This window comes from Neovison vison, chromosome 7, assembly GCF_020171115.1.
Source record: "Neovison vison isolate M4711 chromosome 7, ASM_NN_V1, whole genome shotgun sequence".
Lineage (NCBI taxonomy): Eukaryota > Metazoa > Chordata > Mammalia > Carnivora > Mustelidae > Neogale > Neogale vison.
The window spans coordinates 60,133,516-60,155,723 of record NC_058097.1 but is presented as its reverse complement, the minus strand read 5'-3'; the positions used below and the strand labels follow the sequence as shown (position 1 = coordinate 60,155,723).

Genomic DNA, 22,208 nt, shown 5'->3' with positions numbered 1-22,208 from the left:
AGATCAGATAAGCTCAGACCCAGCCCTGGGCACGCAGGAGTTCTGATTCTGTTCCTCCTCTGCCCCCCCACCTCGTTGCCCCCACCCCATAACCCACCAGATAAAATGCAAGATGCAGGGTTGGAGCAAAGCAGACCCACGCCCTATCCTATCACAATCTGCCTGTCAGGACCTGCAGGCTGTTGTCCCCTCCACTATTCCCAGAGTTTCACGGTCTCTCACCATCTCCAGCCACCCCCACTTCTTGCTGAGATCAGAGCAACTAGGCCCCCCCTTTCCGTCCCTGTCATCCCCCAGACTGTTGTCAATGCAGCAGCCAACAGAACCTGTTAAAGCCTAGGTCCCACCTCACCGGGGCCATCCCGACACAGCTGGCCGTCACCTCCAACCTCATCCCTCCTGTCTGTCTCCGGCCACACAGGCTGCTTCCTTTGTCTCCACATTTCAGGTACACCTCTGCCCTACAGACTCCGTCCCTGCTGTTCCCTGACACCCTGCCCGGCTCCCTCCCTGACACCTGCAAGTATCTGCCCCTGCCAGCTTTCCAGAGGGCTGACCCAGAGCTGCCGGTCCACAATCCTGTGGGCACACAGACGCCCCTGCCTCCTCAGCCCCTGCCCCACCCCCCACAGCCCCCTCCTTTCCTCACACGTCAGGTCTTTCCCATTCCCTCACTACCACAGCACCAGGAGGTAGGACGGGGTCTGGAAAGGAGAACATGACCAGGAAAGAACGCCCCCACCTCGTGCCCAGCCCCAGCCACCTGTGACCGTGCCGGACAAAGAGGTCCTACTACCCCATTCAAATAGCCAAAAAAGCCCAAATCTAACGTTTTTAAGATCAGTGTTGGCAGCTGGCTCAAATTCGTTTCAGGAGCACTGGTGAGCCCAGGCCTCTGGGCCAGCTACGCATTCCCACCTGCGGCTACCGCAGCAGCCCTGGTTCGGGGCCACGGCTCGAGGTGGCCCCCCTCCCTGCAAGCCCTTCCAATGCACCCCCGGCACCCCACCCCTGCACTCCAGGGGTCTGGCCAGGGACACACACAAAGGCACAGGGAAGCACTGCACACACACACCCCCCACCCCAGGGACACAGTCACTGGGCGGCAACTTCACGACTTTTATTTGTGGTACCTGTGCTTTGTCTTGAAAATATCTTCTCCCCCTGCCCCTGACAGTGGGTGGGGAGGGGGCAGCAAAAAATAGAGACCTCCCTCCCTATTGCACACGGACCCTATATACAGCCCCGCCTGGCCCGGGCGGGCGGGACTCTTGGCACTCTCTTGGATCCCTGTTCAGGAACGGGAGGGGTGACTGGGGTGGCATCACACGTGAGAGGGGCACCTCTGGTGGCCACTCTGGTCCTGGCTACTGGTCCTGGCACTTCCTGGTCCTCGGTTCCTCCCTGGTCCCACCTCCAGCCCCGAGCCCCCCTCAGCAACATCCCCCTACCTGGCTCGGCCTGTCGCCTCCATCCTGGCCTCAGGGGCCCCCCTTGGCTCCTGGGGACTCTGTACTCCCCTCACAGTCTGGAGGCCCCGAAGGGAGGCTATGGCTTCTCAGAGACCCCCTGGGAGCCCTGTCACTCGTGCTCACACAGGGGAAGGGATGCATGTGGCAGAAGCAGCTGGATAAATACGGGTACAGGGGAAGGTCCTTCTCCAGAGTCACTTAGAGAGTTTGCTGATGACGCGGATCAGGGCTGCATTTTCATCCTTGAGCCTCTGGTTGTCAGCCCGGAGATCGGACAGGGCCTATGGGAGAGGAGCGGCAGAGAGCGATCAGCCGGGGGCCCGGGCCAGTGGAACCCCCTGCCCACGGCGCCCCCTTAGTACCCACCTTTAGCTCCTCCTCGAGCTCGGCTGCCTTTCTCTCCAGGGCCCTGCGCTCCTGGAACCAACAACAGGAGGCATGAGGCCCAGGGGCCGGGGGTTGGGGAGGGCCAGCAGCCATTAAGGCTGGGAAGGGCAGAGGTCAGAAGGCCAGGTTGGGTCAGTGTGGCCTTCTGCAGGCCCACAGTGGTTTGTAAGGCTGAGGCCACACCGGGCCCCGCTCCAGCAGCCCCTACTCACGAATCTCTCCAGCTCCAGGAGGGCCGGTCTCTCTGCGAAGCGCTCCTGCCTCTGGTGAGAACAGAAGAAAGACAAATGTCCAAACCGCGAAGTCCGAGGTGGACAGCTGCCCAGGCTCTGGAGGGCCCCATCCCTCACCACCCAGCCCGCCCCCAAGGATCCACCCCACCCCGACCCCATCCCCCCTCACTCTGTCGCTCGGGCTTCCCTGCCCAGCCGCGGGTGTGCTGAGCCCGCACGGCACGCCCAGGGAGCACAGACCGCGGTCGCACCTGCGTGGCGCGCTCCAGCTCCACCTTGAGCTGTGCCAGGCGCAGCGTGGTCTCCGTCAGGGCCTCGCGAAGCCGCTCGTTCTCACTGCGCAGCTCTGAGTATAGCTGGGGGCCCGGGGGGAGGGACAGGGTCAGGCCTGCCAGCCCCTAGGCTGTGGGGTGGCAGTGCAGGGATGTGTGGCAGGCAGAGCCACAGACGGGGGGTGGGGGGGGCGACGGGGACAGAGGCCGACTTGGGGGGGGTGTCTGCAAACCTTCCTGAAGCCTCCATCGGGCTCTTCCAAGGCTGGTTCGGGGTCCCGTTGCCTGCGAGGTGATGGGCCACCCTCTGAAGTGCTGGGGCGGAGGCGGGCCGGGCGTCAGCGGGGCTCTCCACAGCCCTGCAGACAGCCCAAACCCTTCCCGGCCAACCCTGTACCTGGAGTCTGGGCTGCGGTCGGCCGGCTCCGCCTCCTCCCCCTGCGGGTGGAGGTGGGGTTCAGCCTGATGCCAGGAGGGGAGTCCGGCCCACCACCCTGCCTCCAAGGCCCACTCGGGCCCCACCCCTCACCTCTGCAAGGCCCCTCCACTCCTTGCCGACTCTGCGATGCTCCTTGGTGGCCTGTGGTCCCTGCCCCTGCCCGTCAGGCGCCTCTGCTAGGGGGACGGACAGAAATCAGTTCAGAAACCTGTGGAGGGGCCTCCCTTCCTGCAGGGTCAGGGTCCTTAGCCTGACCCCCCAGAAAACACTGCAGAAGGAGAGCTGGAAGGGCCAGAGGGCAGGAGGACCACCTCCCAGAGACCAGACCTCACCTCTCGGGGCAGGGCCATCAGAGTTCTCCACCCCAGGGACTCGGGGTCGCCGAGATGGGTCCTGGAGGAGATGGTCAGGGAGGTGAGAAGCCAAGGCCATCTTCCACCACCCTGTGCCTGCTCCCCGACCCCTCTCACCAGGCTCTGCAGGCACAACTTCTCCGGCTCTGGGGCCTTCCCTGCTACCTTCTCCGCTTCCTTCAGATCAGTCAGAGTCACACCCTGGCAGAGCGGGGACAGTCAGGGATCTCCAAGCTGAGGCCCCAGCCCCTCCTCCCTCAGACCCAGGAGTCCAGACCCCCAGCCCCCCTCCTCCCTCAGACCCAGGAGTCCATACCCTGCAGCCTCTTCCCTCAGACCCAGGAGTCCAGACCCCCAGCCCCCTCCTCCCTCAGACCCAGGAGTCCAGGCCTCAGCCCACGCCCCCACCTGTGTGGACCTCCGAGACTGGCGCATGAGGCGAGACCGAGCCTTCCGCTGGGATTCAGACTCCTCATCCCGCACCGGCATCTGGTAGGACCTGAGTGAAAGGTCCCAACCTCAAGGAGGGTCCTTTGAGCCCTGTTCCCGTCTCATGGCCCACACTCTTCAAGGAACTTCCAACTCACAGCCAACCCTGGGACAAACGCCCCCTCTAGGGAGCGTCTGCAGGAGGCGTGGGGACCCAGGCCCCAGCCATGCAGTTCTTCCCAGCAGGGAGAAAGGGGCTTCCCACCCGCTGCCTCTTCACCTCCGCCGGTCCCGGGAGTCAGCTGGGAGCACTGTGGAGGCTACAGGGACACTGGGCTTCACCGGGGATTCAGGCTCCGAAATCCTGGAGGGAGGAGAGTGGTTAGCTGAGGGAGGATGCCTAGAGATCTCAAACCTGTGTGAATTCAGGCATCCAGCAAATTTTACTCAAACTCGAGTTACGCGGCAGGTGCTGGAGACACAGCGGTGAGCAGAAGCCAAGTCCCTCTGCCCCCAAGAGTCCAACATTAAAAGATGCAGAACAAACACAAAGCGTAAAAACTCATGTACGTCCTATGATATGCCAGAAGGCTAAAGGACTCTGGAGTGAAGGAAAGGACTGCAGAGCCAAGGCTCTGGGGCAGGAACACATCTGCATCAGGAAGGAAGGGGGCAGAAGGTACAGCCAGAGGCAACAGGAGGTCCTGTCACTGTGACCTCGAAAGATTAACGGTGAGCTTTACTTGATGCACTGGAGGAAAACGGAGGCCCAGAGCGATGGCAGGCAGAGACCTCAGAGAGCAAAGGGACTTGCTGAGGGTCATGCTGACAAGGGTGGACCCCAGACCTACCTCCCAGCCCGACAGCCCAGGCCCTAGGCTGCTACTCACAAGGCGGAGGGCTCCAGCAGCTTGCGGGAGGGCGTCGGCATAATTCTGGCCAGACGGGGCTCCTTGGCCTGGGGAAAGAGGCCAAGATCGGGGTGGACTTTCTCCTCGACTAGGCAGGGCTCAGTCTCCCACCCCTCGCCCCACTCACCTGAGCAGAGCTCCCTTCCAGCCGCGAGGAGGAAGCTGAGCGCTGCAGCGCAGCCCCAGGGGTGCCCTCGGCCCCCTGCCTATCTGTGGGCCCCAGGGTCCCAGAGCTGCCTGTCTTCTGGAGGCCAAAGCGCCTGGAGAAGGGGGCCTCCTCTGGGGGCTGGGGAGGAGAAAGGTCTCCGTTACACAGAGGATCCTTCCCCAATTCTTCAAGTGTCACCCCAGAAGGACCACAAAAACCACAACTCCCATCAGCCCCTGAGGCTGCCACCAGAAAGAAGCAGACAGTTGGTCAGGGGAACTCTGGAAACTAATCTTCACCCTACATACCCTGAGAGAGTTGCAGAGTTCATGGCATCCCTCCCTGCCCCTTCCAAGTTAGCATCACCCTCTAGGGCACCCAGACTCACCATGGGGCCCTGAGGGCCAGGGGGTGGCGGGGAAGACACTCCATTGAGAGCTCTAGATTCTGGAGAGGGTGGCCCTGTGGCACAGGAAAATGGAGATGCCGGTTGTCTCTCAGCCCCAGCTCCCCACCCCTCAGACCAGGACTCCAGCCCCAGTACCCCCTCAGATCCTGAAGTCCAGACCCCCAGCCCCCTCCTCCCTTAGACCTAGAAGTCAGGCCCACAGCCTCCTTCTCCCTCAGACCCAGGAGTCCAGACCCCCAGCCCCTCCTCCCTCAAACCCCAGAGTTCAGGCCCACAACCCCCTCCCCCCTCAGACCCAGGAGTCCAGAACCCCAGCCCCCTCCTCTCTTAGACCTAGAAGTCAGGCCCATAACCCCCTTCTCCCTCAGACCCAGGAGTCCAGGTTCCAGCTCCCTCTTCCTAGAAACCCAGACTCCGGCCCCCACCTGTGAGGCCTTCTTCTCCCTCATCCTCATCCTGTATCGGGGGCCCCCCTGCACCCCCAGGCCGGCGCTCTTTGGACAGATCCTGGAGGGAGATCTTCTCTCGGCTGCTCAGGCGACACACAGAGCTCCTGGTGGGAAGAGGAGGGTGTTGGGGTCTAAGCCCCAAGAGACCCCAGTGTACCCACCCAGGCGCCCGCCTACTACCTTCGGTGTTTGCTGCTGGAAGGCCCCTGGGGCTCCTGGCTCCTGCTCTGGGAGGCCTCCTTCTGGTTCCGCAGCTGTGAGGGGAGAAAGCAGGCTACTGGAAGGCCCCTCAGCGCCCACGTCCAGGCCCAGCATGCAGTGCTCTGCTTGTCTGAGCTCGAGAATGCTCTAGACACGATGCGCTCTGCTCCAGGGGTGCGCGTGGAGGGTCTGTGGGCTCATCAGGGTGTTGTGCAGGTGGCTGTGTGGTGTCTGGGTCCCTCAAGCTCTCACAGCCACCTCTGGGCTCATCGCCAGAAAGGCTCTTTCCTCCCAGGAAGCCCTGCTCGCCCAGGACACTGGCCTGGTCCTCCGCCCCAGGAGCCCCCTCTCTATGGCTCGCTGGGCACAAGCCTAGCCTCTGCACAACGGTTCCTCCCCTAGAACAGCCAGTCACCACGTCTGCCAGACCCCAGCCCGGCCCACAAGCCTCGTGTGCAGGAGCACTCCCTCCAGGCTGGAGGCACACACAGATCTGTGCTCCCCCTCGCCGAGGGCTGACCCTGCCTCATCGACAAAGCCCACTGTGGCCCCTTCATCTTCACCCTCAGTCTCACGCCGCTCCTCTGCCTGGCAGTCAAGGCCCTTCAGCTGGGCCCCCAACCCAGGGCCCCCCTGCCTCATGCTCCCCCAGCCTTGGCATATGCTGTTCCCCCAACCCGTGCACATGCCCACCAGGCCAGAACCATGGCCGGCCTTCCAACAGAGGGATGTGCGTCCATCTACCTGCCTCTCATGGGAAGCTCTGGGCTAGGGCCCGGCCCCCAGGAGAGGCCACTGGCCACCTGCACAGCTTACCATCTGCCGAGCAACGACCAGACGTTCTCGTTCAGTAACGTACATGCCTCTCATAGAAGAGTATATACCCCACACAGCTCCTCATAAAGCTGCACACACCGTTATCCTCATTTCAGAGGTGAGGAAACGGAGGCCCAGAGGGGTTCAGCGACCAGCCTGAGCTCACACAGCAATTCCATGGCCGAGCCAGGCTTCAGAGCCCAGAAGCCATGCCATTCATCCCTTTATTCTGCATTATTCCAGCAACAAGGCCCGGGCTTAGGCCAGTCCCCTGAGCCTGGGACAGTTAATCCTCATCCTTATCCCAAGGTGTGACTGAGCCTGGGGCCCTGCTCCGCCCCAGACCCCATCCCCTCCCCACGACTCCTCTTCCTGCTGGTCACCGCTGGGGCAGAGCAGGGGGGCCTCACTCAGCCAGCTGCAGGGACAGAGGGTGCCCGAGACTCACGTCCTCCTGCTTCCGGGCCAGCTCCTCCAACAGACTCAGCACCTCTTCATCTGCCAGGTCACAGGGACGCTGGCCCTGGTGGAGGGGGAGGACAGCGGAGGTGAGCGGGCCTTCCCCACAATCCCTCCCCCACCAGCCCCCAGCCCCATCCCCGCCCCCAAGCCGCCTGGCCCTCACCGCGTGGGTCAGCGAGTCCATGCCCCCACCGTGCTCCGCCAGCAGGCGGCAGGCATCCTCCACACCCCAGTGGGCCGCCGCGTGCAGGGGGGTCCAGCCATCCCCATCCCGGAGCTCCGGGTCGTAGCCAGCCTGAAGGAGCAGCCTGGGGGCCAGGACGGCTGAGAGTCAAGGACCAAGATAGGGCTTCCACACCGAGGGCTGACATGTGGCTGGCGGCGCAGGGCCCACGACAGCACTGACCTGGTCCCAGGCCCGTCCATGGCCGAGACCCCTTGTGTGGGGCTGCTCTGCCTGCCAGCAGGCAGCCTCCAAAAAACTGCTCCTGGCACCTGCAGGAGGGGGGCCGCTCTCTTGACCGTCGCCCCCCACCATGGGACAGATAGCCCCAGAGCCACTGAAAAGGCTGAGGCCCCAGAAGGAGCAGCCTCGGGGCGGTACTGCTCTAGGAACCGGCCTGCAGAGGGTCCCAGCCACGGGGATACTGGCCACCAGGGACATTGGGCGGTGTCCGGAGTCACTGCTGGTTGTCCCAACCTGAGCGAGCGTGCCTGGGATGTTACCAACACCCTAGAGCATGGAGGGCGGCCCCGCAGCACAGGCTCATCTGGTCCACACGCCATGAGTGGGGAGGCTGAGGAAGCCTGGCTACCGTGAGTCTGCAATCGTCAACATCTCAGAGCACAGGACATGGGGAAGGCACGGTTACAGGCTCAGGGCCACCGTGCACACGGCTGGCACCAGGCGCCGAGGCCGTGGGGAAGAGCCAGCGCACAGTAGGACGATGGGCAGGGGGTGTTATTTCACAAGAAGGCTTTCCGAATGAAAGTGCCGCATACCCCGCTGACCTCAACATTTTCCTTCCCAGAGCTCACTCTCCTTACCGCACTGGGCACCTGCTACTTCCCCGAGGACGCCCCTTCGGCCCTCTGTCCTGGGGCGGGGGAGGGGGTCTCAAATGGTCAGTCACCAGTTGTCCCCAGGCCACAGCTCACACGCTCACCCCCCCACTGCCCTGTTTATATCCTTCTAGGCCTGAGGTGGTCAACCAGGCATGGTGCTGGCCCCCTGGGAACACTGGGCAATGGCCACACAGGGCCAGTTGTCATGACTGTGGTGGGTGTATTCCCAGCACCCCCGGAGGCTGCTCAACCTTGTATGATGAACCTGGAGTCAGCCAGCCCCAGGTCCCCAGCGTGGCGACTGGCGGCCCTCCACGCACACAGGGCCCTCTGATGTGGCCTGCTTCCCTGGTCACCTGTCTGGGGGCCGCACATGGGCCTAGACCTGGCCCATTCGCCCGTGGGTCCCCAGCCCTAGAAGACGGCCTGGCACATGGCAGATGTTCCGTGAGTCGCCAAACAGCTGCCCTCCGCATGTCTCTACCCTGCCGTCCGTCTCCAAGGAGGAGACGGGCAGTTACATAGTCCTACACGTGCAATGGGTCCAGCTGTAAAGAGAGCCATTCTGAGGGGCGGTAACGAACTCAGAGAATGAGACTCAGAGAATATGTCTGCATCCAAAGCATTTCAGAGAGTGAGGCTGCCCCAAATACGGCCTCTCCTCCTGCTCGAGACAGTGCCGACTCCTGGCTGGACACACTGTCGCCTGACTGCAGAGGAGTGTCCCAGTCTCCGCGGCAGCTGTGAGTGGCCAGGTGAGTCACTGGGATGGGTAATGCCGGGCAAACGCCAAGTGGTCTGACAAATGGGGTGTGAGCGTTAAGTGTGTGTGTCCCTTCTGGGTTGCTCTTCTAAAGGGAAATGGACACTTGCTCCTCTCCCCCCTCTCCCTTCTTGCTGTCTGGGATGCGGACGCTATGGCAGGAGGTGAAGCAGCCACCTGAGACTCAGAGATGGAAAACATGGGCAGAAGAGGGAAGGGCTGAGCGCATACCGGGCACAGCCGTACAGTATCCCATTCCCCTCGCCAAAGGGACTAGTTCTGAGACAGGCAGGTGCCCATGGCGGCCCACAAGCATCAGACCCGATCTTTTGCTTTAAGTATGGAGAACAAAACATTCTACCTTCAGAGCAGGTGTGCCACCAGGACACGAGCCTGGAGCTACTAGGGGTCATCTTAAGTGCCTCCCTAGAAGACCTGCCTGAAATCCAACATGGAAGTGAGCAGAGATGAAGGGTTCATCTCTACTCCACTTTCAGACTAAAAATAAAGTACAAATCACAAAGAGAGGAGAGGAAGTTTGAGGATAAGAGCTGGAACCAACGACCCCAACAGAAAAGGGCGAGGCATCCAAGCACGGACAAGGGCCAGCGGAGGACGGCAGCAAGGGAACACGCACTGTTCGAGTCCATGCAGTGTAAACACATACGCACCAGATAACCTGGCTTTGAAATACAGAAATAAAGCCTGCTAGAGCCATGAGGGTGAACAAGCAAAATCCACGAACACAGTAGGAAAGTTTAGGGGATGCCTGGCTGCCTCAACTGCAGAGCACACGAATCTTCATCTCGGGGTTGTAAATCTGAGCCCCACGCTGGATATGGAGATTTCAAAAAATCTTAAAAAAAAAAAACAAAAAACTAAAAAAATGTTTTTTACACCTCTCATAGTAACTGGCAGAACAGGCAGACAGAAAAAAAAAAAAATCACTAAGAATATAAAGGATTTAAACAGTGTAACTACAAAGCTGGCCTAATGACCTACATAGAACGCCATACTTGACAGCGCAGCTCCTCTCCAGCCCACACGTATTGCTGTCTAAAGCAAACCTCAGAGGACTTCGGAAGTCTGGAATCAGAGAGGACCCACTGCCTGACCACACTGCAGTCAAGCCCAGAAAGGAGTAATGAAACACTGACCGGAAAAATCCCACGCATCTGCATGAAATGGACGACACACTTCCAGATAATCCATGGGTCATGGAGGAAAGACTACAAGCTGGAAAATGTTTTAAACTGAATGACAACGAAGAGGCTGGACGCCAGGAGTTGTGGACACAGCAAAGGCTATGTTTAAAGGGAAATACTCAGTCTAGGGCGCCTGGGTGGCTCAGTGGGTTAAGCCGCTGCCTTCGGCTCGGGTCATGATCTCAGGGTCCTGGGATCGAGTCCCACATTGGGCTCTCTGCTCAGCAGGGAGCCTGCTTCCTCCTCTCTCTGCCTGCCTCTCTGCCTACTTGTGATCTCTCTCTGTCAAATAAATAAATAAAATCTTTAAAAAAAAAAAAAGAAATACTCAGTCTACATACCCAACTTAAAAAGTCCACAGGGAAGTGAAAGGGCAAGAAGGAACAGATGGGCCTAAGGCAAGGAGCAGGGAAAAGGGAGCACCCCACCAGCCCAGCTCACCTCATCACTTCGATGTAGCCCTTGGCGGCGGCCACGTGCAGGGCAGAGGCCCCCGTGCGGGGGTGCCGGGCCTCTGGCATGGCGCCCCCATTCAGCCAGCACCTGGTGTCATGAAGCAGCAACTCCTCCTCCGCCCGTTTGGCCGCCTCCACATCCACACCTGGGAGGAAAAGAAGGGGCAGCAGGTGGGACGCACACCTTGGGCTCCAGAAGGCACGGGGCTGCGCGGCCCTGCCCTGTCCCTCTCCATCTGTCTGCTCCACTGGGACGCAAAGGACCTGGACTTCCCCACTGAGTCTCCAGGTCGCTGCTGGTGGGGGGAGAATGGGGATCACAGGCCTCCTCCCATTTCAACCGAAGTGCTACGTTTACCAGTATTTTTTTTTTTTTTAATTTGACAGAAAGAGAGAGAGATCACAAGTAGGCAGAGAGGTAGGCAGAGAGAGGTAGGCAGAGAGAGGAAGGGAAGCAGGCTCCCCGAAGAGCAGAGAGCCGGATGCGGGGCTCGATCCCAGGACCCTGGGATCATGACCTGAGCCAAAGGCAGAGGCTTTGACCCGCTGAGCCACCCAGGCGCTCCTACCGGTATTTTTAAGTATAAAGCCTGGAGTTTACAGAGCGAACCCAGCGTCTGATGACATGCGACTCTCCCCGGCATCACCCAAAAAATGCTTAGCCCTGCACCCCCACGCACTTTGTCCCGACCACTTCTGCCGCCTGTGAGCGGGGTGCACCAAGCCAAGGGTCCGTGTCACCGAGGCAACAGCTGCTTTCCTCCCCAGGAGCTGCTCCCGTCCACAGCTGCACTGTCACCTGGGACAAGCAGTGAGGCCAACAGGCTTCTCTGTCGGTCAGGTTCACCCTTTCCTCTGGTTTCACGGGAAAGCCATCCCGCACTCACAGATGCGGAAGGCGAGCTGCCACTTCACACATCAGTGGATTTGGGGTCAAAACAGGCAGCCTTGTGGAGGCTGGAACAGTGTCTGCCGACCGTCCCCGAGATCCACAGTGTGCGCGGTACAGCCCATTGAGAAAGGACTCAGAAACAGTCCTTCCCTTTCCCAGGAAATGTTCCATCTCTCCCCCAAGTCCGTTGGTTTCTCTGCTTTTCCAGCTGGGGTTTCTCATGCTCTCCGAAGCGCTGCATGGAGCCGGGCCGTCCTGCTCCACAGCCACGGACCACATGCAGAGCCGGAGCTCTGGAACCACACTAGTCCGAGCTCAGAGGTGTCACGAACATAAAGGACGCGCTGGATTTTGGCGGGGGGCAGGGGAGAGTGTGCAACAACCCATGAATATATTTTTTTTTCTTTTTTTTTGGAGAGAGTGAGGTGAGCATGAGCCAGGTGGAGGGGCAGAGGGAAAGGGAGAGAAAAATATCTCAAGCCGGCTCCACGCCCAGCACAAGCCCATGGGGTCCGATCTCACCACCCCAAGATAAAGACCTGAGCTGACACCGAGACTTGGACACTTAACCGACTAAGCCCCCCAGGCTCCCCTGCACAGTTTTCTTTATACTCATTAATGCTAACATGATAATGTCTCGGACATATGGCCTTAAAGAAAACGTATTATTAAAATTAATTTTACCGGTTTCTTTTTACTTTTTTAACTGCACCTACTTAAGACATCTATTCTGCTTGCGGCTCACGCTGGCTTTCTGCTGGACAGCATGGGCAAAGAGCAGCCACGGCCCCACCACTTGGGTTTGAAAAACTCAAATATGACAGAGAGACACCCTGTGGCCCCCGAGGTGACCACGCCGCGGACGGGCTCCGGCACAAGCATCCGCTTTATCCTTCCTCCGCTCTAAGTCTCCTAAACCTCCTGCTCTAAGTCTCCACGCAGGATCCCAGAAGGCGCGCAGGAAGCAGCAGAAAGTGGAGGCGACCTGGTGGCCCAGCTGCGCCACCTGCTGGCCCCTGAGCACTCGGGCCCCACCTCCAGTCCGAGTGCCTCAGGGTCTCGGCTTTGGTTCACAGGGACTCAGCTGTGGGCAGCTGCCCCAGGAATGTGTGCCTGGTGAGGGCCCACCTGCAAGCCCCAGCCAGGGTGGGACAGCCAGGCGAGTGCTGGGCCCTATGGGACAGTCTCCGGCCACAACTCCTTCAGGGGGAATCCCCTGCAGACTATGACAGGGCCGTGGGCCTTAGCTGCACAGGGAATGGGCAGGGCGGGGCTGGGGGCTTGCTGACCTTCTCTTCAACCTTCGGCATGTTCGTACACATCCCCCTGCAATTTTTTTGTTGAAATCTGCCTGTTCACTGATGGAGCTCCTGACGGGGTTGGCAAACCTGTTTGGTGTTTTACTATTTTTGTTGTGGCCATGGCAAGATAAAGGTTAACATAAAACAGGCCAATTTTGCTACTTTAAACTGTGCGACTCAGTGGCATTTAGATTTACAATGTGCAACCATCGACCCCCATTCCTTTTCCAGAACTTTCCCATCATCCCAAAAGGAAACCTTGTACCCGTGAAGCAGTCATTCCCTGTACCTCCCTCCCCACAGCCCACAGATCTACTCCCTGTCACTAAAGTTTGCCAAATGTGGAAGTCATCTGTGTTTATAAATAAAGCTTTATTGGAACACGGGCATGCCCACCAGTCACATATCGCCCCCTGCTGTGATGGGGGAAGCAGCCACAGGGGACAGTGGCAGCATGACAGGACCTCCCACGAAGTCTCAAATACTTCCCATGTGGTTCCAGAGAAAGCTTGCCAGCCCCGCTCAGTCCATGGATTCGCAGGTTACTTGATTTATCCATTCTTCCTCTGGTGCAGGCCCCCACCTCTCACGCCTGCTAACAACTAGACGAAGTTTCTCGCCCCAGGGTGGGAGGGCCTGTCAGGTGGCTTAGGAGAGGACCTGCCAAATACTCCTCTCCTGCCCAGTCCTGTGGGCAAAGTGGCTGGAGTACTGTCTGCGCAGGTCCCTGAGGCCTGCCCTGTGGCCAGGCCTGGGGCAGCATGTGCGGCATGCCAGGGCCACTGCTGGCCTTCCGGACATATACTCTCTCTCCTGTGTGACCTCCAACAAGACTGCGCCCTTGGTGGGGCTCCATAACCGCTCATCCCTCCTGCCCCAGTGGCTGGCTCAAGGCTGGCTCACACCGAGAGTGGCAGCTCAGACAACTGAGTAAGTCTAGCTCCAGTTCAGCTGGAGTATCAGGCTGAGCTGTGAGAATCCGAGCCACGTACTCCACTGAGAGACTCTGTCTAAGAATGAGTTCAGTACAGTGACTGGTTTGACACTGTACCCCTGGATCAACCCTTGCCTGAAGCCTGCAAAATTCCTGGACTTCAGTTACACAGCCTGTAAACTGGCTTTTTTTTTTTTTAAACCGTGGTAAAAACACACACGAAAGTTACCATCTTAACCCCTTTTTAAACGTGCAGTTCAGTGGTATTAAGTACGTTTGCACTTGTACAACCACCAGAACACTCTAGAGAAACTGAAACCCAGTCCTCATTAAACAGCAACTCCCCATTTCCCCCAACGCCAGCCCCTGGAACCCACTGTTCCTCTTTGTCTCCACAGACATGACTGCTTTAGTCCTGTTCCTCAGGTAAGCAGAATCATCCGGTCTTTGTACTTTGTGTCTGACTTATCTCACTGAGCAGAACGTCCCTGCGGCTCATTCACACTGTAGTGTGTCAGAATCTTTTGCCTTTTTGAGGCTGAACACTACCTCATCGTATGCACACACCGCATACTGCTTATCCGTCTGTCCGCCGAGGGACACTTGGCTGGGAACATCGCCAGGGTGCCCACAGCCATACGGACACCCTGTCGGCCCGAGCCAGGCTCCCACAGCAGCTGCTGCCAAGAATCCCCCCGCATACTACTTCTTGCCTCCACACTGGAGCCACCTGGCCAAGGCCCATGTGGGGTTCAAGGCTAAGGTCAACAATGACGAGGCAGACACACAGCACATGTCTCCCGGAGTGATACCCTGAGGAAATTCCTCAGGCCCAAAATGCAGACCTGAATCTCCTGGAGAAGCAGCAGCCCACCGCAGGCCAAGGGACATGGCGCGGACACGAGGCTGGATGAGGAAGGCGAGGGGAGGACCGAAGGCAGGCAGGGTGCGGCCTCATGAGGCTCCGGAACAGGAGGGGACCACAATCAACAGCACAGCCTCAAGGTCCCAAGACCCAGAGAGGAGTAACAATGTGACATCCCGTGTCCTTGTTGGAGGAGACTCTGGCTCCCAGGGCAGGACGGGGGTTACAGTCTGCAACGCATTCTCAAGATGGCCTGGAGCAGAGAGGGAGGCAGCCAGGAAGGGAGAAAACGGGAACGGGGCAAGGGGGAGCTATTTATGTAGAGTGGGGGAGGAGAGGCAGGGCAACTGCAGATGTGCCAAAACGTGACAAGCTGATCGATCTCTAGCGCGTGATTCCATCTGTACGAGACACCCACGATGGGCACACGCATGGGCACCGAGGGCTAAGAGGCCTCCCGGGGCCGGGGCCGTGGGCTAAGGGTTACTGTGGGGTTACTGTGGGGTGACTGAAGCCCCCAGAGCAGGCGGCTGACAGACACAGCCCACTCAAAACACCAAAGAACCCACAGATGGCACACCTTCAGAGAGAGCCAACCGGGCTTCACACCTCAGCTCCAGAGAGCGGCCGAACCCCCGCGAAGCTCGGTCAGGGTCACGTGTGCACACCAAGGCTGCCCCAGCCTTTCTCCAAGCTCCAAGCTCAGAGCAAGAAATCAAGGAGCGGAGGGAAGCTTGGCTCGGGTCAGCCTTGCCCACTGCACGCCACCTCACCCCCGCCAAGCACAGCAGGGCACCCACCTACACCTCCATGGGGCCTCCACCTCCACGGGGCCAGCGGCCAACCTGCCCAAGCCTAGCTGGGGACCTGGGTGTCCCCTTCAACGGCCCAGTGCCTGATGCACAGCAGCCTCCCTGAAGCTGTCACATGGCCCCGCAGCCGCCCAGGCCCTGTGCTCACAGCAGCACCCAGACCAGTGCCCCCGACCCGTGTCCTCTCCTTCCAGACCCATCAGGCCACAGCCTTCCCCACACGCCCCACACATCAGCGGGTCCCAGACAGCTGCTCCGGCGGGGAGCATGTTCAGTCGTAAGCCCCTCTGTGAACTTGCTAGAAACAATATACATTCTCTCTAGAAATATGAATGAAGCCATATGCAGAGTTTTGGGGGGCCCTCGGCCCCACATTAAAGACCACCAGGGTGCACTGACCCTGTGCATGAGATGACCAATCCCCCAGACCCCTGCACTGAACCCACGAGTAGACAATCTCACCCAGGAGACCCCAGACAAGGCTCTCCCCTCATTTCCTCACCTACTCAAGTGGTAAGGTGACGACTGGGGTCACCAGTGCTGGGCTCATATTCTGTGCCCGGCGGCGGTACAAGCGCCATATACAATCAGTCACTCCATGTCCCGAGCAAGGCTGGGGACACACTCACACTCCCACTGCCCAGGAAAGGAAGCGGAAGCACAGAGAGTCCGACAATCCCGGGATAAGCAGAGGCCGGCCGCGGAGCCCTGGCTGTCCGCTCCCGGGGGGCCCACCTCGGAAGGCAATCTCCGCCTTCAGCAGCCCCTCCATGGCATCCGACTCGGCCAAGTCCAGGGGCAGGTCCCCGTCGCTGTTGACGGCGGCAATGTTGGCCCCGTGGCTCAGGAGGTACCTGGGGGCAGGGGCGGGGTGGGAAGGTCAGGGCTGAGGGGCTGAGCTCCGGCCCCCAGGGGATCCCACGTTACCTCCCCTGCCTCACCTGGCGATGTCCAGATAGCCGCAGGAGGCAGCCACGTGCAGGGGCGTCCAGCCCTCATTGTCCGCCTGGTTCACCGTGGCCCCCTGCTCCACCAAGAAGCGCACCACCTCCAGGTTCTCGTCGATGCAGGCCTGGGGCGCAAGGGGCACAGCTGTCAGTCCTTGCCTGGCCCACGCACTGTGTGCCCAGCAAGGCAGGACACCCATAGGGGCCGCAAGACAGATCCAGGAGACAAGCAGTTGTGACACTCAAGGGAAAGACCGTTGTGTCGCTGGGATAGAGCCTGGAAGGCACCAGCCCGACTCCTGGAATGACCCAGCTCCCGATGACACCCCTGGTTTCCCAAAGGTTAGGTCAGCTGGGCCTCTGGAGCTCAGCGGGGACCATGACAGCAAGACACCCAAATCCCTGTGAGCACAAACCGGATAGAGACTTTCCTCCAGGTGCAGAAATCCCGGAAGATGCTTTGTCAGATACAGTGTACCCCAGTCACCACCAACAGGACAGGGCTTCCGGTAATGGACCCCTCCTCCCTGACCCAGCAGTCCAGGCCCCCAGCCTCCTCTCTCAGAACCAGGAGTCCAGACCCCCAGCCCCTCCTCCCTCAGATAGGGGAGTCCAGGCCCACAGCCCCTCCTCCATCAGACCCAGGAGTCCATGCCCACAACCCTTCTCCCTCAGACTCAGGGGTCTGAGTCCCCAGCCCCTCCTCCCTCAGACCCAGGAGTCCTGGTCCCCCAGGCCCTCCTCCATCAGACCCAGGAGTCCAGGCCCCCAGCCCCTCCTCCCTTAGACCCTAGAGTCCAGGCCCCCTAGCCCCTACTCCCTCAGACCCTGAAGTCCAGGCCCCCCAGCTCTCTCCTCCCTCAAATCCAGGAGTGTAGGACCCCAGCTCTTCCTCCCACAGGCCCAGGAGATACACTCTAGGAACTGACCATGGCCCTGACTTATACCCTGAGGGGAGAGGCTAGGCCCCTGGGGGCCAAGGCTATGCAGGGCTCTTAAAGTCACCAAGTCCCTGGGAACGTGGGGCAGAATGAGAGTCCTGGACAAGACTCCTCAAGGGGTACAAACGGCTGCGTTTGCCTGTTCCCTGAGCATGGAGCCCAGACGTAGCTCCCATGCACTGAGGACCCACTACACAGGGAGCACTGTTCCAAGAGGTTCACACTTGGGAAGATCCTCCCTGATCTGCTGTCAGGGCTCTGCACAGCGGAGGAAGAAATCAGTCTCAGGGAGACAAGAGCCCTGGCCCAAGCAGGCACAGCAAGTGGGGACAAAGAAGGGATTTATAGCCCAGGGCACGTGCAAACACGGGGAGCTAGGACCTGAGCTGGGTCAAGGGAAGGGGTAGGCCTGGAGTCCCGAGTTCTCAGGGTAAATTAACCCCCCAACTCCCTCAACTCTCCAAAACCACCCATCTGGAGAAGGGAGAGCAGGCCATGAGGGCCAAGAGCATGAAGTCATGGAAACTCAGGCCGTGAAAGGGGGGCCACACGTGCCCTGGGAACGGGATGAACTCGGCTCCGTTTATTTCTACCCGGTTGTCATGGTGATGGGGGGGGTGTCAAGGAGGGAGATGGGCCTTTCCCTTTCAAGGACCTGGCCAGGCACAGGAATCCATGTGAAAGATGCCCGAGGCTTGGGCACCAGGGATTCAAGAATCCAGATGACAGCCCCCACCCCCGCACCCCCCTAGACCCAGGAGTCCAAGCCCCTCCCCCACCCATACCCAAGAATCCCAGCTGCCACCCTCCCTATTCAGACCTAAGAACTGCAGCTCCCAATCTCTTCTACACCACACTGCAGAGCCAGCCACTAATGCACAAGGCGATTTTGTGGAGAAGGGACAGTACAGGAGCCTTCTCAAGTGGTCAGCGAACCCACCTGAAGCACAGGAGCCTTCTCAAGTGGTCAGCGAACCCACCTGAAGCAAGCACCCAGCTCTAAGAACTCCCAGACCACAACCAAGGCAGGGGGCTGACGCCCCGGGACCCACTCCAGGGAGAATTCAGAAAAGAAATCACAGTCCCAGGACTCACCCAGACAAGGCCCAGGAGCGTGGGACAGGGGATGCCTGAGACCTGGGACTTTCCCTGCAAAAACCAGACCAGTCTCATGCAAACCACCATGAGCTGGTCACCCCACCCCAGGCCTGACCTAACCCCAGCTCGCTGGCTTGCTGGCCATGTGACCTGAGGCGGGAACTTCCCCTCTCTGAACCTCCAAAGCCCTAACCCTTCAGGCCTCCTACAAAGTGAGTTTACCAGGTACCTGCCTGGAGTGGGAGAAAGATCTCACCTGAAAAGGCAGCCTGCTAGGCAAGCTCAGAGTGGCCTTTTGCAAGGGTCCAGGCCCAGGGGATGCCAGAGAAGGGGGGATTCAGCCTCAAGAGCAGGACCAAGAGCCCCTGAGGGGAAGTCCAGGTGAGCCAAGTCATGGATGATGGCGAAGGGGGACATGGGAGCCTGACACACCCCTCCTGGACTTGCCAAGTCCTCTGAGAACTTACAAGATCTCAGGGAAGCAGGACTGTTCTGTGGGTGGAAGAAAATTTCCCAGATAGCACGAGGGACTCTGTAGGGGACAGGCCTGGGGGGTTGGGAAAGAGAAAAAGGGGGAGGCCGGGCACTTAGACCAGGCAGCAGCAACTCCCCAGCTGAATGCCTACGCTGCTTCCTGAAGGGATTTCCACACATACGAGTTCCCTCCTTCTCCAGAGCCCAGCCAGGGAGGGACCCACCGCTAGCCCTGCTGCACAGGAGAGGAAACTGAGGCAGAGAATGGACAGTAAAGCAAAGCCACAAAGCTGAGCAACTGAGGTTAGAACTTAGGGCCAGTTCTGCTTCTCCTCAATCGCTCCTCTCCTCTTTGTGGAGACCTGAGAAGTGGGCTACTTCCAACATCCCTGCCTCCCCCATCAACCTTTCCTTCCCAGGGTCTGCTGTGACTCCATCCATTACCGAACCCTGTGGGTTCTGGCACAGAGGAGAGGGCTGAGGACTGGCCCAGGAAGAAGACGGTCTAAGGGATCACACAGGGGCCAGAGGCTCTTCTGTGACCAGTCCTGTGCCCGGTGGTCCCACCGTGGAGGAACAGATAAATGCACCCAAAACCAGAGAGATTCCTGGAGCATAAGGCGGCCCTACTTCTGGGCCACAGATACACTGGAGGCAACAATCAGGGAGTCTTGGAAAGACACGGGGGCCAGCTTGTGGAGGAGAGGACCAGCAGGGTTCTAGAAGCCTTGCGGAGGTGACATGACGAGAGCCAGAGAGATCAGCCTATGGGAAAGAAGCTGCCCAAATCTCCAAGAGAAGGCATCGGGCGCGGAAAGCAAGATGACCGAGGACAGAGAGGTGGGTGCTCTGAGGTTCCCCAGAAAAGACCAAGGATACAGGCCTAGCCAAGGGAAGGGGCGTGAGGACGACGCGGTGCCCTGAGAAGGACAAACATCCCCCACATATCTCCCACCTGTGGGAGACAGGTGGCACAGCCTCCGGAAAGTGCAGACGGCATCGGCATCAGGGTTGGAAATAGGACGAGGTGACCCAGACAAGGAAGCGAAGCCTAGCAGGAGGGGCCCAAGAAAGAGCATCCTCCCCCAGCCTCAGAGGGCACTGCCCAAGGCTGAGAAGGAACAGGGAAGGAGCACGAAGCCGAAAGCAGCCGCACGGAATATCCGGGCCTAGCAAAGGCGGCGGCCCAGGCCAGGGACAAGGGCAGGAAGCCCGGGGGGCGCCGGAGCGAGAGGACCCTGCTGCTAGAGTACCTGCCTGGAAAGGGGCAACGGGGGCTGGGGGGGGGGGTACCAAACTCGTACAGCGCGCTCGGGGTCGGGAGAAGGCGGCGCGCAGCGGCAACGACGGGGCGGGCGGAACGGACCAGACGGAGGCTGTCAGCAGGGGCTCGCGTCCGGAGAGTGGGCGGCGCAGGGTGGTAAAGACCCGGCAGGCTGAGGAGGCTCAAGACTAGAAGCGGCGAGCTCCAGCGGGTGGAGCGGCAGAGGGGGCGCAGACCAGGGCGGCAACCGCGACTCATGCTGGGGGCACGCTCGAGGGGGCTCGGACCCGCTGACCTGGTGCAGGGCGCTGATGCCGTCGGCGTTGGTCGAGTCGAGCACCGCGCGGGCGGGCGGCGGGGCGGCGGGGTCGAGCTCGGCGCCGGGGCCAGGGTCCGCCGCGCGCAGCATCAGGCGCGCCTCGTCCAGGTCGCCGCCCGCGCAGGCCGCCAGGAACTCGGCGGCGCGCTCAAAGCGCACGGTGCGGGCGCGCCGCTCCGCGGGGCCCGGATCGGTGCCCGCCCGCGCCCCCCACTGCCGCAGCTGCTCCCGCCGCCGCTCCCGGGCCGCGGCCGCGGCCGCCCCAGGGCCCGCCCCCGGGCCGTCCTCGCCGGACATCGCGCCGCCCGCCCGCCCGGTGAGCGAGCGAGCGAGCGCCGAGCCGCGAGGAGGAGCTGCCGCTGCCGCCGCCGCCGCCGCCCGCCCGGGGCCGCCGGGAACTGCCGCTGGCCCCGCGCCGCCGGAGGATCTGTCTGCCTCCGCTCGGCGCGCTGACGTCAGGACGCCGCCACGGGGGGCGCTGGGAAATGGAGTCCGCAAGCGGAAGTTGCTCCTGGCAACCGTCCGGCCTCGCTCCGCCCCGGGGCACGCTGGGAAGTCCGCCGCTCCCCGGATCGAGGGCGATGGGGCGGGGAGCTTCGGGAAAGGCAGTGCTCGGTCCCACGGGGCCGGGAGCCGGGAAAGCTATAACGCCCATTTCCCCACGTGACTCTTTACTGTGGCCCTTGGGTCGGCTCCCTTCAACTAGAAGTACGCGGCCGGAAAACAAGGACATTTGTCTTCTTCCCGGCGCCAGAGTGGGGCCCAAGAGTGCGCGACCCATGAATGGAGGGATACCCGAGGTCACGGGACACGCCAGGGCGCCACGCGACCCAGAGAGCCTTCGGGACGACCCGAGTCCCAGCCTCCCCGGGTGACTGGGATCATGATGGGAGACAAAAGTGGGCAGAGGTCACTGCCTTCCGCCCGCAGCCCCAACGCACGCCGGGAAATGTAGTCCTCAGGGCCCGCCCCTGGAGGCACGGTGGGTCCTAGGCAGAACCCCAAGCACTGGAAAAACCAGGCCCAAGGGCAAGAGGAGTCCAGAGGGGCAGGGTCCACAACAATAGCGCCCCCAGAACCTTCATGCGCCCGCCACTCTCCCGCTCGTGTGCACGCTGGGAAATGTATTCCAGGCTCTTTATGTCCTCGCAAGCCATGCTGGGATTTGCAGTCCTCAGTGAAGCGTTCGGCGTAGCGTTTTATTACGATTTTTTTAAAGTATGTATGTATGTATGTATGTATGTATGTATGTATGTATGTATGTATGTATGTATGTATTTATTTATTTATTTATTTATTTATTTATTTATTTATTTATTTATTTATTTATTTATTTATTTATTTATTTATTTATTTATTTATTTATTTGACAGAGATCGCAAATAGAGAGGCAGGCAGAAAGAGAGGAGGAAGCAGGCTCCCCGCTGAGCAGAGAGCCCGATGCGTGGCTCGATTCCAGGACGCGGAGATCACGACCTGAGCCGAAGACAGAGGCTTAACCCACTGAGCCACCCAGGTGACCCCGCGTAGCATCATAATTCCCTGCACCTTCTCCATTGTGGATTTGTTAGGAAGGGAGAAGTTGGGTGTGCATTTATAGGATCCCAAACCAGTGGGAGGCACACACAATTCTGAAAGATAGGGCTGGTCAGGCCCCAAGAACCCAGTCTGACCACCAAGACCTGGGTGTGGGTCTCGGACTAATTGCCTGCCCACGGCTAGTGTTTCCATCCTCAAAAATAGAACCCTGGTCTTATCTGAAGTGGCAGAGCCCCAGGTAGCTAAAGAGTGAGCCAGAGACCTAGTCGTCTTTGCAATGAGGGGTGGCCTATCCAATGGGAATGAACACTGCTGGGTGGGCTTTCCATGAAGGCTCTTTAAAGGGGTCCAAG

The 22,208-nt window shown here is 60.0% G+C and overlaps 1 protein-coding gene across 2 annotated transcripts; it reads right to left on the bottom strand.

The window, feature by feature from the left end:
• Positions 1-1,105: 1,105 nt before the first annotated feature.
• Positions 1,106-20,613, bottom strand: PPP1R12C (protein phosphatase 1 regulatory subunit 12C). Of its 2 annotated transcripts, none has more exons than XM_044257629.1 (22): positions 20,293-20,613; positions 16,215-16,345; positions 16,009-16,127; positions 10,456-10,615; positions 7,145-7,289; positions 6,968-7,042; positions 5,683-5,756; positions 5,479-5,606; positions 5,033-5,106; positions 4,624-4,782; positions 4,476-4,543; positions 3,866-3,949; positions 3,565-3,655; positions 3,274-3,357; positions 3,136-3,196; positions 2,894-2,979; positions 2,762-2,802; positions 2,598-2,679; positions 2,344-2,448; positions 2,072-2,122; positions 1,839-1,889; positions 1,106-1,753 (listed from the first exon to the last, which is right to left on the bottom strand). In XM_044257629.1, exons 1-22 carry the CDS (start codon positions 20,611-20,613, stop codon positions 1,667-1,669), a joined length of 2,277 nt encoding a protein of 758 aa, XP_044113564.1. In that variant the 3' UTR covers positions 1,106-1,666. The 2 variants fall into 2 exon arrangements, with proteins under 2 accessions (XP_044113564.1, XP_044113566.1); XM_044257631.1 differs by having other exon boundaries at positions 2,894-2,976.
• Between the last annotated feature and the right edge of the window lie 1,595 nt (positions 20,614-22,208).